General features: G+C 41.9%; 1 protein-coding gene and 2 long non-coding RNA genes across 4 annotated transcripts in view; 2 read left to right on the top strand and 1 right to left on the bottom strand.

The window, feature by feature from the left end:
• LOC116651397 (uncharacterized) overlaps positions 1–12,828 on the bottom strand; it is a 151,035-nt gene that overhangs the window by 93,470 nt on the left and 44,737 nt on the right. The window lies entirely within an intron of this gene.
• On the top strand, positions 2,765–6,719 carry LOC116651437 (uncharacterized). Of its 2 annotated transcripts, XR_011416703.1 has the most exons (4): positions 2,789–2,949; positions 3,113–3,961; positions 5,389–6,127; positions 6,202–6,719. It is a non-coding gene; the product is annotated as an uncharacterized lncRNA (long non-coding RNA). The 2 variants fall into 2 exon arrangements; XR_011416702.1 differs by having other exon boundaries at positions 2,765–2,949; positions 5,389–6,719.
• LOC6628965 (small ribosomal subunit protein eS10) lies at positions 9,012–9,659 on the top strand. The gene has a single exon (XM_002051534.4). It carries the CDS (start codon positions 9,117–9,119, stop codon positions 9,594–9,596), a length of 480 nt encoding a protein of 159 aa, XP_002051570.1. The 5' UTR covers positions 9,012–9,116; the 3' UTR covers positions 9,597–9,659.

Below are 12,828 nucleotides of genomic sequence, written 5' to 3'. Positions count from 1 at the left end.
ATAAAGACTGATGAAGACCTCTTAACGGCGACCCTTATGCCGTTGATACCCAACACCCAGGCTTGATGCAAGATGGTAATCAAGCGCATTGACGCAAACATTTTGCAGCACTGAACGAAAGCGCTTTGTCGACAACATTTTGCAACACTGAAACTAAGAGAACGAAAATCTCTGTTCTATACGGTAAGGAACACTGGCACGTAAGTGAGGCAGAATTTGGCACAAATTATTTCTTATAGAGGGTATTATATTTTTTTTTCATGAAATGTGTGACACATGCTTTAAAAAGGCGCTGAGGCTGTTAGATACTCCTTAGATTCCTGATAGGCTTGGTAATTTTCTTTTCTAACCAACATAAGTTTACTCTTGTCGAAATTTCAAACATTTCTTTACCGGCACCAATCAAACTGCATCAATTAAATTTAAATGTGATGTTGTTTACTTCCTTCATTTGCTTTTACTTCATGAGACCTGTGACTGTTTTCTGTGTGATACATTTACATTTATTTCCTTGAAATCCTATGCCAACTTTTTCTGGAGTTCCATTAAACAATTCATAATCAAAAATTAAATCAACCTCAACACAACTAATCCATATATGGGCCTCGCCTTTCTTCGCAGACATTCAAGTGTGACAGCTAAATCAAATATTTTATTTTTTAGACAATATGCTCGTCAGCTTGTGGACGAACGTCAAACGCCAAAGTAATTACATAAACCAAATCAAATTTTTTTAAAGAAGAAATCAATTATTTTTATCCAATACATGTTCACGCATTGTCATTCAAATGTTGACCAGATGAAATGCGTCATTTCATATTTCATTTCCAATGACAATAAAAAATTCTGCACATATTACTTGTGAAAATCATCAGGACCGCGACCAGGACCAGGAGCAGGCTCTCGCTGTATCCTCATCAACGCGCCGCCCTGTCAGCGACCATTGAGACTTCGAGTGTAAGACATGTCAGGTCCACTCAATGACAATGCAATCCCCCTACACGCTACCCCCGCTATCGGGGGCCTTATACCACTGTCTGTCCCCTTCGAATGGTCATTCCCATTTGGACGAGTGCGTAACACTTGTCCGTCACATCAAAAGCATCAAAAGTTTTGTCATGTGAATGAAAGTTTTGCACCTGCCTTTAATACAAAAACATTGACATAAGTATTAATCCTAAATAGAAATTTCATCAACAGGCAACAACAATGACAGCGACAGGAACCACATTATATAAATATATATATTAATACATATATATATTTATATATATGTATGACAATGACAGCAGCTCAAACTGTGGGCCTCAGACTCGGACTTGCTATATGTCTGTTCTGACGGCAAGTGACAGACTGTCAGCCTGTCTGCTGATGGGCGCTGGATTGTGGGCGTGGGCTTGGGCTGATTTGACATTTTATGTCCAGGTGCAAAAAATGTCAAATAAATTCGCTTATGCTGGGCATTATTTAATGGACAATGGATTTGATGATTAGAATTCAAATAGGCAATGCCTTCTCATATGCTGTACAACATGGTGTACAACAATTTTAAATTCCTTTATAATTTAAACAAGCTTCAATACGATTCTTTATAAAATCCAAAAAAATTGCGCAGCTCTTAGGTTATCCACTTTGGGAATTGTTTTATATAATTTTGAGAAATTTGCCAAGATATGTTATTTTCAATACTTAGACGAAAAATTAATTTAAAAAAAATATAATATACGATAATATGATAATAATAATAAAATAAAAGGTAATATGTAATAAAAAAAATATATATTATTAAATAATTAATCGCTTACAGTAAAATGATTGAATGTAAATATATATTTATATATATATATATATTTGCGTGAGATTTGCATTGATTGGCTAACGTTTTTTTTTTATATTTTTGTGAGGGTACCGAAAAGTATTTTCTTTCGATTACTGATTAAGCTAAGTTCCATTGCAAGTTATTAATCCAGCAATGGCTGTCCTATGCCTTTAAAAATTTTATTAAAATATCATAATTAATTAACTGAATCGGGTCTCAAATGGATTACTGTTAACCTCTTAACAAAAAGAAAATACCAAAAAAATATTTTAAAAAATTTTTCAACTAAAAAGCCTCAAAAAAAAAAACAAAACCGAGTCCGGCAAGTTAACTGCACATTTAATGAACTCAACAGCCGCGAGTGACGCATTGTTCCTTTTTGAACGGTGGCCGTTGCCCAACCGCCAACTGGACTGGGTTCACGGATGTCGAAGGTTCGAGTCCGGGCTTCGAACTCATTTGTCGCAGCGAATTGCGATTGACAAACTGTCAAGCGACGGAATTTGTTGTTTTCATTTTGGCTGCAACTCACGGCAAAAAAAAAGCAGCCGAAATTAATTGAACAATTTAAAGAGGTTTTTTTCCTGCTGGCTTCTGGCCCGGCGGCGGTTACCGCCAGCGGGCATTGGCTGTCGGTGTCAAAAAGGACATGACCGAGCATTTGGGTGAGTGAGTGAGAGATTGTATTATTGATTTTGCATAATAAAAATGTCACACACATGCACAAACACACGCACACACACACACAGAGAGACTAGTGGGTCTAGAGTGTGTACGTGTGTGAGTTGACAATACAGCAACAATAAATTAATTAAGCCGATGAGACAGTTTAATGTCATTTAATAAAATATTGACGTGTCACTGACGCTGATGCTGACACACACGCACATACACACACGACTACACACACATGAAATGAATGACGCCATTTTGTTTTTTGGCTTTGACATCTGATGGGTGTTAAAATCAATTGACGAAATCAATTGGAATTGGCGGTCAGTTGGCGTCGAGTGTCCAAAGCGCATATTGATTGATTGACAGGCGACATATTGGCCAGCCCCAAGATTGATGGCTTCATCAAGAGCGTAGCAAGGCAAGGCATAAGAGAGGGGGGAAAGCGGCAGCGAGAGGTAGGCAGCCAAACTAGACAAACTCATAGATTAAGCGAATTGGTTTTAACTGCAATGCCAGTCACACTCTTCAAATTTGCACATAAATTCACATAATGAAATGTTAATTTTGACACGTCATTAATATATTTTGTCTACCTTCCGATTGCCACGCCCACCACAGCCTCTCCTCCACCTTCTGCTCGACGACCACAGCTGACCATTCGTTCAATTGACAGCGGCAGCGACATTGTAATTAGTTTTGACGTTTCTCGTTGCACAAATTAATTTATTTGACATGTCAGACGACCATCGGATCGGCCATTGACAATTGGCCACTAGCCGCTGCCACAGACGCCATTTGCCACAGAGTCTCATGGTTTTTCAAAATGTGACATTTATTGGCAGAGCGACAAAACACGCACACATCTACATGCACATACTACCTGTCAAATCATCATATTCAACTATTTATATATATATATATATATATATATGTATATATATAAATATATATGTATATGTTTATAGGGTTCTGTGCATGTTTGTGTGCTAATTGAAATTTGTCACATTATATTAGACAACAATTTAGTTTATGCTTTGATTATAGTATAAAGTCAGAGACTTCAAAGGCTAACTGAATGCGCTGATTATCATTAAAACAACTCCAAATCTTTTCACAAAAAAAATAACAACACAAGCTATTTTCTAAATGTAAAGATTATAGAAAACCTGTATGAGCTTCAACAAAAATTAAAATAGAAGAACAAAATAGAACTTCCAGTAATAATCTTATTTATTAAAAATGTTTGCAATTTAAAAAATATAAAAAATGAAATCGAAACATTTCAATCGCAGTTAAATTTTTTCTAAATTTTTTTTTTACCATTCAGCACACTTTTCTCAACACTGGGCACTCAATACACACATTGACTGAAGGGGGATTACGGGAGGGTACAAGATAATTAAGTGTTTCCACTCCTTCAAGCGTCCCAACTCTATTTGCACTTTAATCAATGGTCACTCCCATTCGGTAATTTTCTTCTCGATTCTTTTTACTCAGCATTTTTTTCACTCCTTGCTTTTTGTCTCGCTTCGTTTGAATATATATTTTTGGGGGCAGCGGCATGGTGAAGGGAGGTCAGCAGTTGACACTTTGCATCTTGTGCAATCACCAAATATTGTCAGAGGATGTCAACGTCGTTTTCGTCGCAGTCGGCATCGGCGTCAGCTCCAACTTTGTATCGAAGTTTGCACACAATCAGTAAAATATTTTGGCCATCCTTCGGGGACGACCTCATTTCGTCTTTGTCGTTGTCAGTTGAATGCTGGAGGGGAACGAGTCGAGGATGTGGACGTGGACGTGGACAAGACGACGCTTCGTCGCCTGCTCGGGACTCTTCAATGTTTTTCTTTTAGCCCTGCACATTTTTCCGTTTTTTAATCTTTTGCCTTTCGCTTCTGGTTGCTTTCTAAGCCTTGCCCCTTTCGATGCTCCGCCAAGCCGGAGTCCTGGTCTAGCTGAGGGCAAACTTTTTGGCGTTTCATCTGCAGCACATCAATTTTTGTTGCTGACGAGCAAAAGTTGCAATACTCTAAGTCCAAGGCAATGCCAAAAGCTAGCCACCCACCCACTACACCACGCCCTCCAATGCGAATATTATTCTACTATTGGGTCGCAGGCTGTCCTTCCGGCTGTCTACTGATTGACGGCGACTGACAAGTTTCTCTTCGACTGCGCATTGACTTTTCTTTGCAGTCGTTGCATTTTACGAGTATGTTCCAAGTTCCAACTTGGCTCCTGTTCAGGCCCAGGCAGGCTACGCAGACAATTTCAGTAAATATCTAATCCTTAAGTATATGGCAGGAAGCGTCAGCCCTCTGATGTGCATGTGTTTTGGACCTGGCTATGTGAAATTCTGTCGCTTCGTTGCATAACATCGTGCCTGCCAGACATCGCATTCGCAGCTAACACCCCCAAGCTGCTAGCCCGCCCCACTGGGAACTGGGTAGCCCAAGGAGCTTTTGCCTGTTATTTGCTGGTCACTTTGTCAGTCTTTCAGTCAGTGCAGTTGCACAAAACTGTCTACATTGAGCCCCAACAACAATGACAGCCAACAGACACGAGTCCTTATTACATCTTGGCGACAAGCTCCTTGACCGTATTTTCTTCCTTTTTTAATTTTCTACATAGATTTTGCATGTTTCACTAACAAGTTGCAAGTAAATTTCGATTAAACTATTTCTTTTCTTATCAACAATTTCGGTATCATCTGAATGAACTTGACTTGGCTAAGAATTTTGAGAAACTTTAAAGTTCAAACTAATCCCCAAAAAGTACAGAGGAATTTCGAAATAACGAACGCAGAATTTACAGACTTTTTTTTTTAGAAAATAAAGCTATCTGAAACTACAACAAACCAGACACTAAAAAAAAGATATTACAAATTACATTCATAGCTACTCTGCCATTTCTTCAACTACCCAACGTTTATCAACACTGGAAGTCCACATCAATCAATATGTATACGCAATGAAAAATACATAGCAAAATGTATCAGGATAAGAGAAGTTGTAGAACTCTCAAGAGTAAGAGAGAGAAGAAGAGAGAGCGATGGAGGGAGATAGCGAGGGGTCAAGAGATGAAAAGAAATACGTTGGCTACTTTGTGTGGAGCAGAGTTCAAACCTCAAGCTCATTGCTTAAACTTTTCAACCGACTAAAACCCAAACTCAAACTTGAAACTTCAACTCGGACGTGCATGTGGACGTACAACATATAGCGCATCAGTCAAAAATTGTTCTTGCTTGTCATCAGAGACGTGCCACGTCCGCGTGCAGCGTGGCAGAGGGAAGCAGTTGGAAAAAAGATGAGGAAATGTTGCAAAAGCACAGAAGAAACTTTGATGCTGACCACAAGATAGGCAAATCGGCAAGAAAGTTAACCGAAACGAGCATACCCTTTCTGATTAGAAAGGCGAAGAAATTATAAGTGCTTAAAATATTGTACAAAGTGCTAAGGATTGTATTAAATCTCAACCTTCTACATCATTCGGCTCCAGCTATACACCATGATTGAAACGCCTCAATGGCAACTTTTTACGATATTGCCCTAGTGGCAATACAATTACATTAGCTCTTATATTCCACATTATTCGGCTCACGCCGTACATGATGTTGGAAACATCTTTAAATTAAGGGTATGCATTATCTAATTTACAATATGGTACGAAATGCAATATAATAGAGCTGAAACAGCTAAATTAACTTTTAGTGCCTATCAAACCTTCCACATCTTTCGGCTCAAGCTATACATCACGATTGAAACGCTTTTAAGGTGAGGGTATTTAGCACACAGCATCTATAGCCAGAACACACAGGAAGTCCATATGTGTAGCTTCTGGTTAGTTTCCTAGTGGACGCCGCATTGATGAGGGCCACGTCAATAAAATTGCGGGCGGGTTGGAGGTTGGTGGTTGGACGTTTTGCGAGATGGAAGCTCGACATGAAACAAAATGTCTAACTAAGAAGTATAAAAGAAATGCGCCACGTCAGACTAATCCTTGCGCCATCATATTACAGCATCGTCGGGACGACTGCTTCAGCTTCAGCTTCAGCTACAGCTACAGCCCAAGAGCCAAGAAAACTTGTGAATATTGTGCAGGAGGCGCTCGACTCCTCGCTCCATCTTCGTCTCGCCTTGCCTCTGGCAGCGCCCTCCGCATCAGCCAGTGTGTCATGGAAGCCATCAATCGTTTTGTTGAAATGTGCAATAAAAGAAAAGTCATGAAAACTTTCTGCGCTGCTCGCAGATTTCTCCGAATAAGGAGGTCGTCTCGGGTTGGGTTGGCTTGGGTTGGGTCAGGTCTGGTTTTGGATTCGGATTTGGGCTTGGGTTCGCTGTTAGTTGCCTAATGCCAACGACAACATGGCACGGCTACGACTTCGCATCCGCATCCGTTCGCCTGTCCAAATGTCCGTCTGCCCGTCATTTTGCTGCATTTGACAGCGTCTTGGCGACATTTGACGATTGACGAGGACGTCGAAGACGCTAGCCTCAGTCCCAGGCTCAGCCGATGCTCTGGTCCTGGCTCGTAATGGCCAAGACGTTGCCCACACCCAGCCAGGCTCCAGCTGCCACTGGTCCATGTTGATGTTTTCTGCCACCCAAAAATGTCTCGGGTCAAACTGTCGTTCGCACGTTGAAATGCGGTTCGCTGGGGCATGGGGACAAGGATCCAGGCAAACTGGGCTTGTGTATTGGATTTGCGCCTGACTGGGACTTGACTTGACTGGGAGGTCGGCGCTGGCGTCTTAGTGTCAGCGGCCGAGTCCATGACTGCGGCATCAGGTTCTAGTATTCTCTCTCTCTTACACTCTTTCTATCTCGCTCTCCCTTTCTCGCTCACTCGCAGCAACTGCAAGCGACAAGTGCAGCGTTTTTCCCTCTGCTCCCTTCGGGCCATGTCCTTGCTTCGAGTCATTCGGCTCGGCTCGCTCTATCAATCCGCACAGCACATTGAACGACAGCGTCAGGATTTTTGCAATTTGAGAAGTTGCTACGTGACATTTCAATAATTTTTGAAAAGTTTCTTACTTAGCCCCGCACCTTCCCCGCGCCCACGTCCTTTTCCTGCTTATTTTCGCTTCAGCTTCCTCTTCTCTTTTATTTTATATACTTTTTTTTTTTTTTAGTATTTTTCGCCATCGTCTTCTTTATTTTATATATTTTTATAGTGTATTTTGCGCTGTGTCCTTGGGACAAAAAGCGAAGTGAGGCGAAGCGGATGTGCATGTGGTTGGGTCCTGAGCATGGGCACACGGTTTGGACTGTCGCATCGGGCGGCACCGGAACTAGGAATTTTATATTCTGCAATTTTCGTGACAACGTCATTTTGTCCACGACATTCTGCCTGATGCGTCCTCGTCTTTCGTCCAGCCTCCCCGCCTGCCGACCCGTCTCCATTCCTATGCAAGAAATTTGTTGTGTGCATTAGGAACTTTGACGCTTGACTGGATAGCTGTCAGTGGGCTGGCTGACTGCCTGACTTGGGTGTTGGCTGCTTTTGGGCGTTTGGGCAAGGGTTGCAGATCTGGATGGTTCGCCTCCTTTTGACGTTTGAATTTTGATGCCCCGACAGTTTATTCGATTGTTTTTCTCGCTTTTACTCGGCAAAATTACGGAAGTGCAGCAGATGCCCCCTCCTACGCCATCCACACGCCTAGCCCAACCAACTCCACCCGCTGCTTCCTCAATCTGGCGCTGCTCGGGCTCTGTCTCGGTCTGGGGCTTATGTAAGAACAGAAAATTGCTAGCACAAATGGCGCCCGGCCGTGTCCTAGTCCTGGGTTGCGCCATGCTGTCCGGCCATCTTCATTAGAATTTATTTTTATTGTTTTGCGCAACTTTCAACTTTTACAACTTTATCAATATATGAATATAGATGCGCGCATAGCTGCTTCCATAGAAGCCTTTAATTATGAAAATGCTTTTGACGATGACGATGACAACGACCACAATTGCGATGACGATGATTTCGCTTCCGGCGAGGTGAATTTTAATGTTTAAGCGCCTTAGAAAGGCCATTCAACAGTATTGGATAACGTATGCTAACCTAAGACTGGATTACTTTACTTAAAAAGCTTTAATAAAAATAAAATTGGAGAGCTGCAATGGGACTTTTTTTGAGGGAAAATCGCTGCACAAGATTTCAAAAATTATGTCAATATCTTTTAGTATTTTTTTTAATTCTTGGATCTTATCAAAGCTGGACTTTGACGTTTATAGTGTAATTTTGTGCAAATGATAATACACGAATTATGTTTCGAATTTTCCTTCAGTGGTCTCTCAGATCTATCTCAGGGAATCGACCAAGCAGATTAGCATATATTTATATATAACATACTTTATATATAAATAAATCCATTTTTGTAATTTTTGACCAATTCATAAACAAATCGAAACGAAATAAAATCAAGCTTAATAAAAGTGTATCGAAGACTCGCACTTGCCAATTATCCTTTGAAAATAATCGACTTGTAGAGCAGCAAGCTTTACGAAAAAATTTGAACGTTACACAACACTTAGCGTGATGAGAAAGCTAACCTGTCGCTAAAAATTCATTCTATCGTTGCGTTGACATTGCTCGAACAGCTGTCGAAGTAAAATTAAATTGGGAAATTTTCAACATGTTTATGCAGAAAGTTGATCGCAATGCAATTTACACCGTGCTCTTCCGTTCGGGAGTTATGTTTGCAGAGCGCGCACCCCAGAAGATGCATCCGGAGGAGGAGTTGAAGCATTTGACCAATTTGCAGGTTATCAAGACTCTGCAATCGCTCAAGTCGCGCGGCTACGTCTCGGAACAGACGGCCTGGCGACACTTCTACTGGTGCCTGAACAACGAAGGCATCGAGTACCTCAGGGGCTACCTCCACATGCCCACCGAGGTGGTGCCCACCACTCTGCAGCGCCGCAACGAGCCCGTCCGAATGTCGCGCACCTCCGAAGATCCTCGCTCCCGTGGACCACGTGAGGGCAAGGAGCGCGACGATCGCACCATGTACCGTCGCACTGAGCGTCCCAATGAGACAGACAAAACGGGCAATGTGGGAGCTGGCACCGCGAATGTGGAGTTCCGCGGTGGCTTTGGACGTGGCAGGAAATGAGCAATATACATAATTGCTTTTAAAGCTCAAGTAGTACAAATAAATCTGATATTTACTTTTTAATTTGTCAGTTATTCTAGCTGGACCCACATTCACATGACGTCCGCTCAGCTGGTGAGGCCGACACCTTTCTGTACATGTGTAGCTACAACTTCGACTAGAAAGAATTTGCATTTGAATGGATTACAAGTGTTGTAGGCGACAGCGGGTTACGGCCTCGTGGGGGCACAGATCAGCGCCACACGCTGGCAACAAGTGTTCCAGGTTGTGGTCGTGGAGTTAAAGTTGGATTTGGATTTGGTGTGGTGAATCGTGGGCGCCTGGCTGAGGTCTTTTGCATATCGCGACATGGTCGTGTCTTTGTCGCTGTCTTCGCTGCGAGGCGACAAATAGACTTGTTTGCCCAATTCCCAGCTGCTAATGATGCATTTTCGATGACGTTTCGTGCGCATGCAAATTTTCTGTTTGCTCTGGAGCCGCCAAGCGCGACCTATTATCCAGGAGAAGGGGTCTGAGGCAGCGTGTGTATGTGTGTGTGTGTGTGTGTGTGTGTCTGGGGCGGCATAATCACAGCCATCAGTAACGTGGCGTGCGACATTTATGACACGCTCCACTCCAAGCTCGAAGGCAGCCAACGCGACAGCGTAACATAATATGGCTCATCATCTACAGCATCGCTGTTAACCTCATCAGTTTCAGCCTCCGCGCTGAGATTGTCACCATCAGTTGCAGTTGCCTGTCCTTGTCCCGGTAACAGAGACCGTCGTCGGCGTCCCTGCCCCTGCCCCTGACCCTATCCCTATAGCTCGCCCGCTCATAATCATGCTCATCAACCTCGTCCTCCTCGTCGCGACTGCTCTTGACGACGACGACGACATCAGCATCAGCATCATCATGCTCTCAGGCATCAGCTTCAGCTGCAGGGACAGCACAACATATCACATCATCACTGGGAATGCATTTTGCATCGCTTCGTGTCACTTTTCCGCATTTGGCTGCATTCCTTGCCGCCGCCGCCTCCTACTTGGCGTGTCTCTGGCAGCCGCCGTTGGCTGCGGTCCCAACGAATTATTTGCATGCAAGTCAAGGATTTTGGCGGGCTCAAATGAGTTACGATTCGTGTGGACCAATTTCGAATGAATGAGGATTAATAGGTATATATGCATATGCATACATATTTTTTGCATGCTTTTAATTTTGGCTGTTCCTCCATATATTTGTTGATATACAAGATTTAAGGTTTTGATTAGTGGACAATAGTTTCTTTATATTTTATCTGTATTAGTATTTTTTACAGAAGCTCTGACTGGATATTTATATATTGCATAATATCCAGAAATAAGAAAAATTTGTTTGCGAACAGAAAAACCATTAAATAATGTTTTCAATTAAATGGCGAATATGCAATATTTTTAAGCAAGAAGCATCAAATGTTATTTTAAATTTTTTTGATAAGCCAAGATAAAATATAAGTTTTAATAATTTACAGAGTCAGCTGGAGGATTAAATCGTTGACACGCTTAAGAAAAGAGTAATGTGATATATAATATTTGTCTACGAATTTGTAGTATGGAATGATCTTCCATTTTACTTAAGGAACTAGGGTAGACAAAAAAATGTGCATGTGTGACAACAAAATATCATTCACGCAAAAATATTAATAAAATATTTTATTTTTAAAAGAATCAAAAATAAATGAAAGGACCAAATGTCTCCACTCAGTCTTAAATAAATTGCATCAACCGGTAAATAACACAAAAATACTCCTATTATTCCTTCCATGGGATTACGTGAGCCGTAGCTGTGTTTCTTTCTAAAAATCCTTGTTTGAAAAATATTTATGATCCCCATTTGAAGCAATTTATGACATCCATTAGAACTTGCAGCAACAGGTTCCGTTGGTTTAAGAGTTCAGTCAAAATAGATTAGAAGTTTATCTGAACTTTTTGTTCACTTTACTAAGGCAATGAAATGCACATATGCACACATAGGCGCAAGAATAAATTTAAGTGAAACATATTTTAACAAAAGAAGACAAAGATTCTAAAATAAGCGCCTAAATGAGCTCCTTCTTAGGCGGAGAGTGTTTCTTTGCGCAGCTCTTTGTGAAATTTCACAGCCCAATTTGTCAGGGGCGTTGACAAAGACGCTTTGTTGGCTTCTCCGTATTTTTTTTTTCATTTGGGATGCAATGCAATGCGTCCAGCCTGGCGACTGCTGCGGCAAGTGGAAAACATTTCCGGATGAGTAACCCATCAGTCAGCGCGCCGAGAGCTGTTGACACCACTTTGGGGGCCAGCGTCATGAGAAGATGCAAAAGTTGCAAAGTGATTTTCAGCTGCTGCAACGTTTAGTCTGCTTCTGCCACTGCTAGCTGTTGTTGTTGTTGTTGTTGTTGTGGCGCAACAAGTGCGCAGTAAATCATGGCATGCAGCATGGGAGCTGTGGGTAAGCGGAGCTGTTGCTGCTGGGTGGCGGGGACACGTCGAGGCGTTGCAATTCAGCGCGTGATTGAAAACTGATGGCGTGTTGGCGGCGCATTCGAAATGCATTGGCATTAAATAAACAGAAATTGCGCATTTCTCACGCGGAAATGTCTCGCAGTTGCCGACAGACAAACAGACAAACAGCTAGAGAGTCAGTCGGACGGGTAAGAGATACAGATACTCTGATAGACTGACTGAAGCATCTACATGGATGCAGATGCAGATGCATCTGCCACGCTGTCGCCGCACATCTTCACAGCTCTCGCAGCCGATGCCATTCCATTCCATACCATTGGCATCGCCAGCGGCACCCACTTAATTTGCCAGCTCGCTGCAACGGCCGGATGCAGATGCAGATGCAGTCAGTCAGCTAGCTGCCGTCTCTGTGGATGGGGTCGCATCTATTCGCGTCACTTGGCTCTGACAAAATGTATCTGTTTGCAATTAAATGTCACCTATCGTGCAAAACGGCACTCACTGACAGCCTGCCAAATTCCAGAACTAGGATATCTCATACTGTCGATGTCATATCATATATGCCAATGGCAAGCAATCGCGATCATAATAACTATGTCAAATTATTGGATTTAGTATCCAAAGATACCTTTAATATAAATCACGCATCTATAGTTATGCAAAATAGTTACTTAAATCACAAATATTAATAGGATTCGATTATATATCCTACTAGTTTTATTTTTCTTTTGATTTAAAAGTTACTAAGCTTTGCCCATTTGTATATATAT

The sequence above is a fragment of the Drosophila virilis genome, chromosome 4 (assembly GCF_030788295.1).
Source record: "Drosophila virilis strain 15010-1051.87 chromosome 4, Dvir_AGI_RSII-ME, whole genome shotgun sequence".
NCBI lineage: Eukaryota > Metazoa > Arthropoda > Insecta > Diptera > Drosophilidae > Drosophila > Drosophila virilis.
This window is presented reverse-complemented; position numbering and strand designations above follow the sequence as displayed.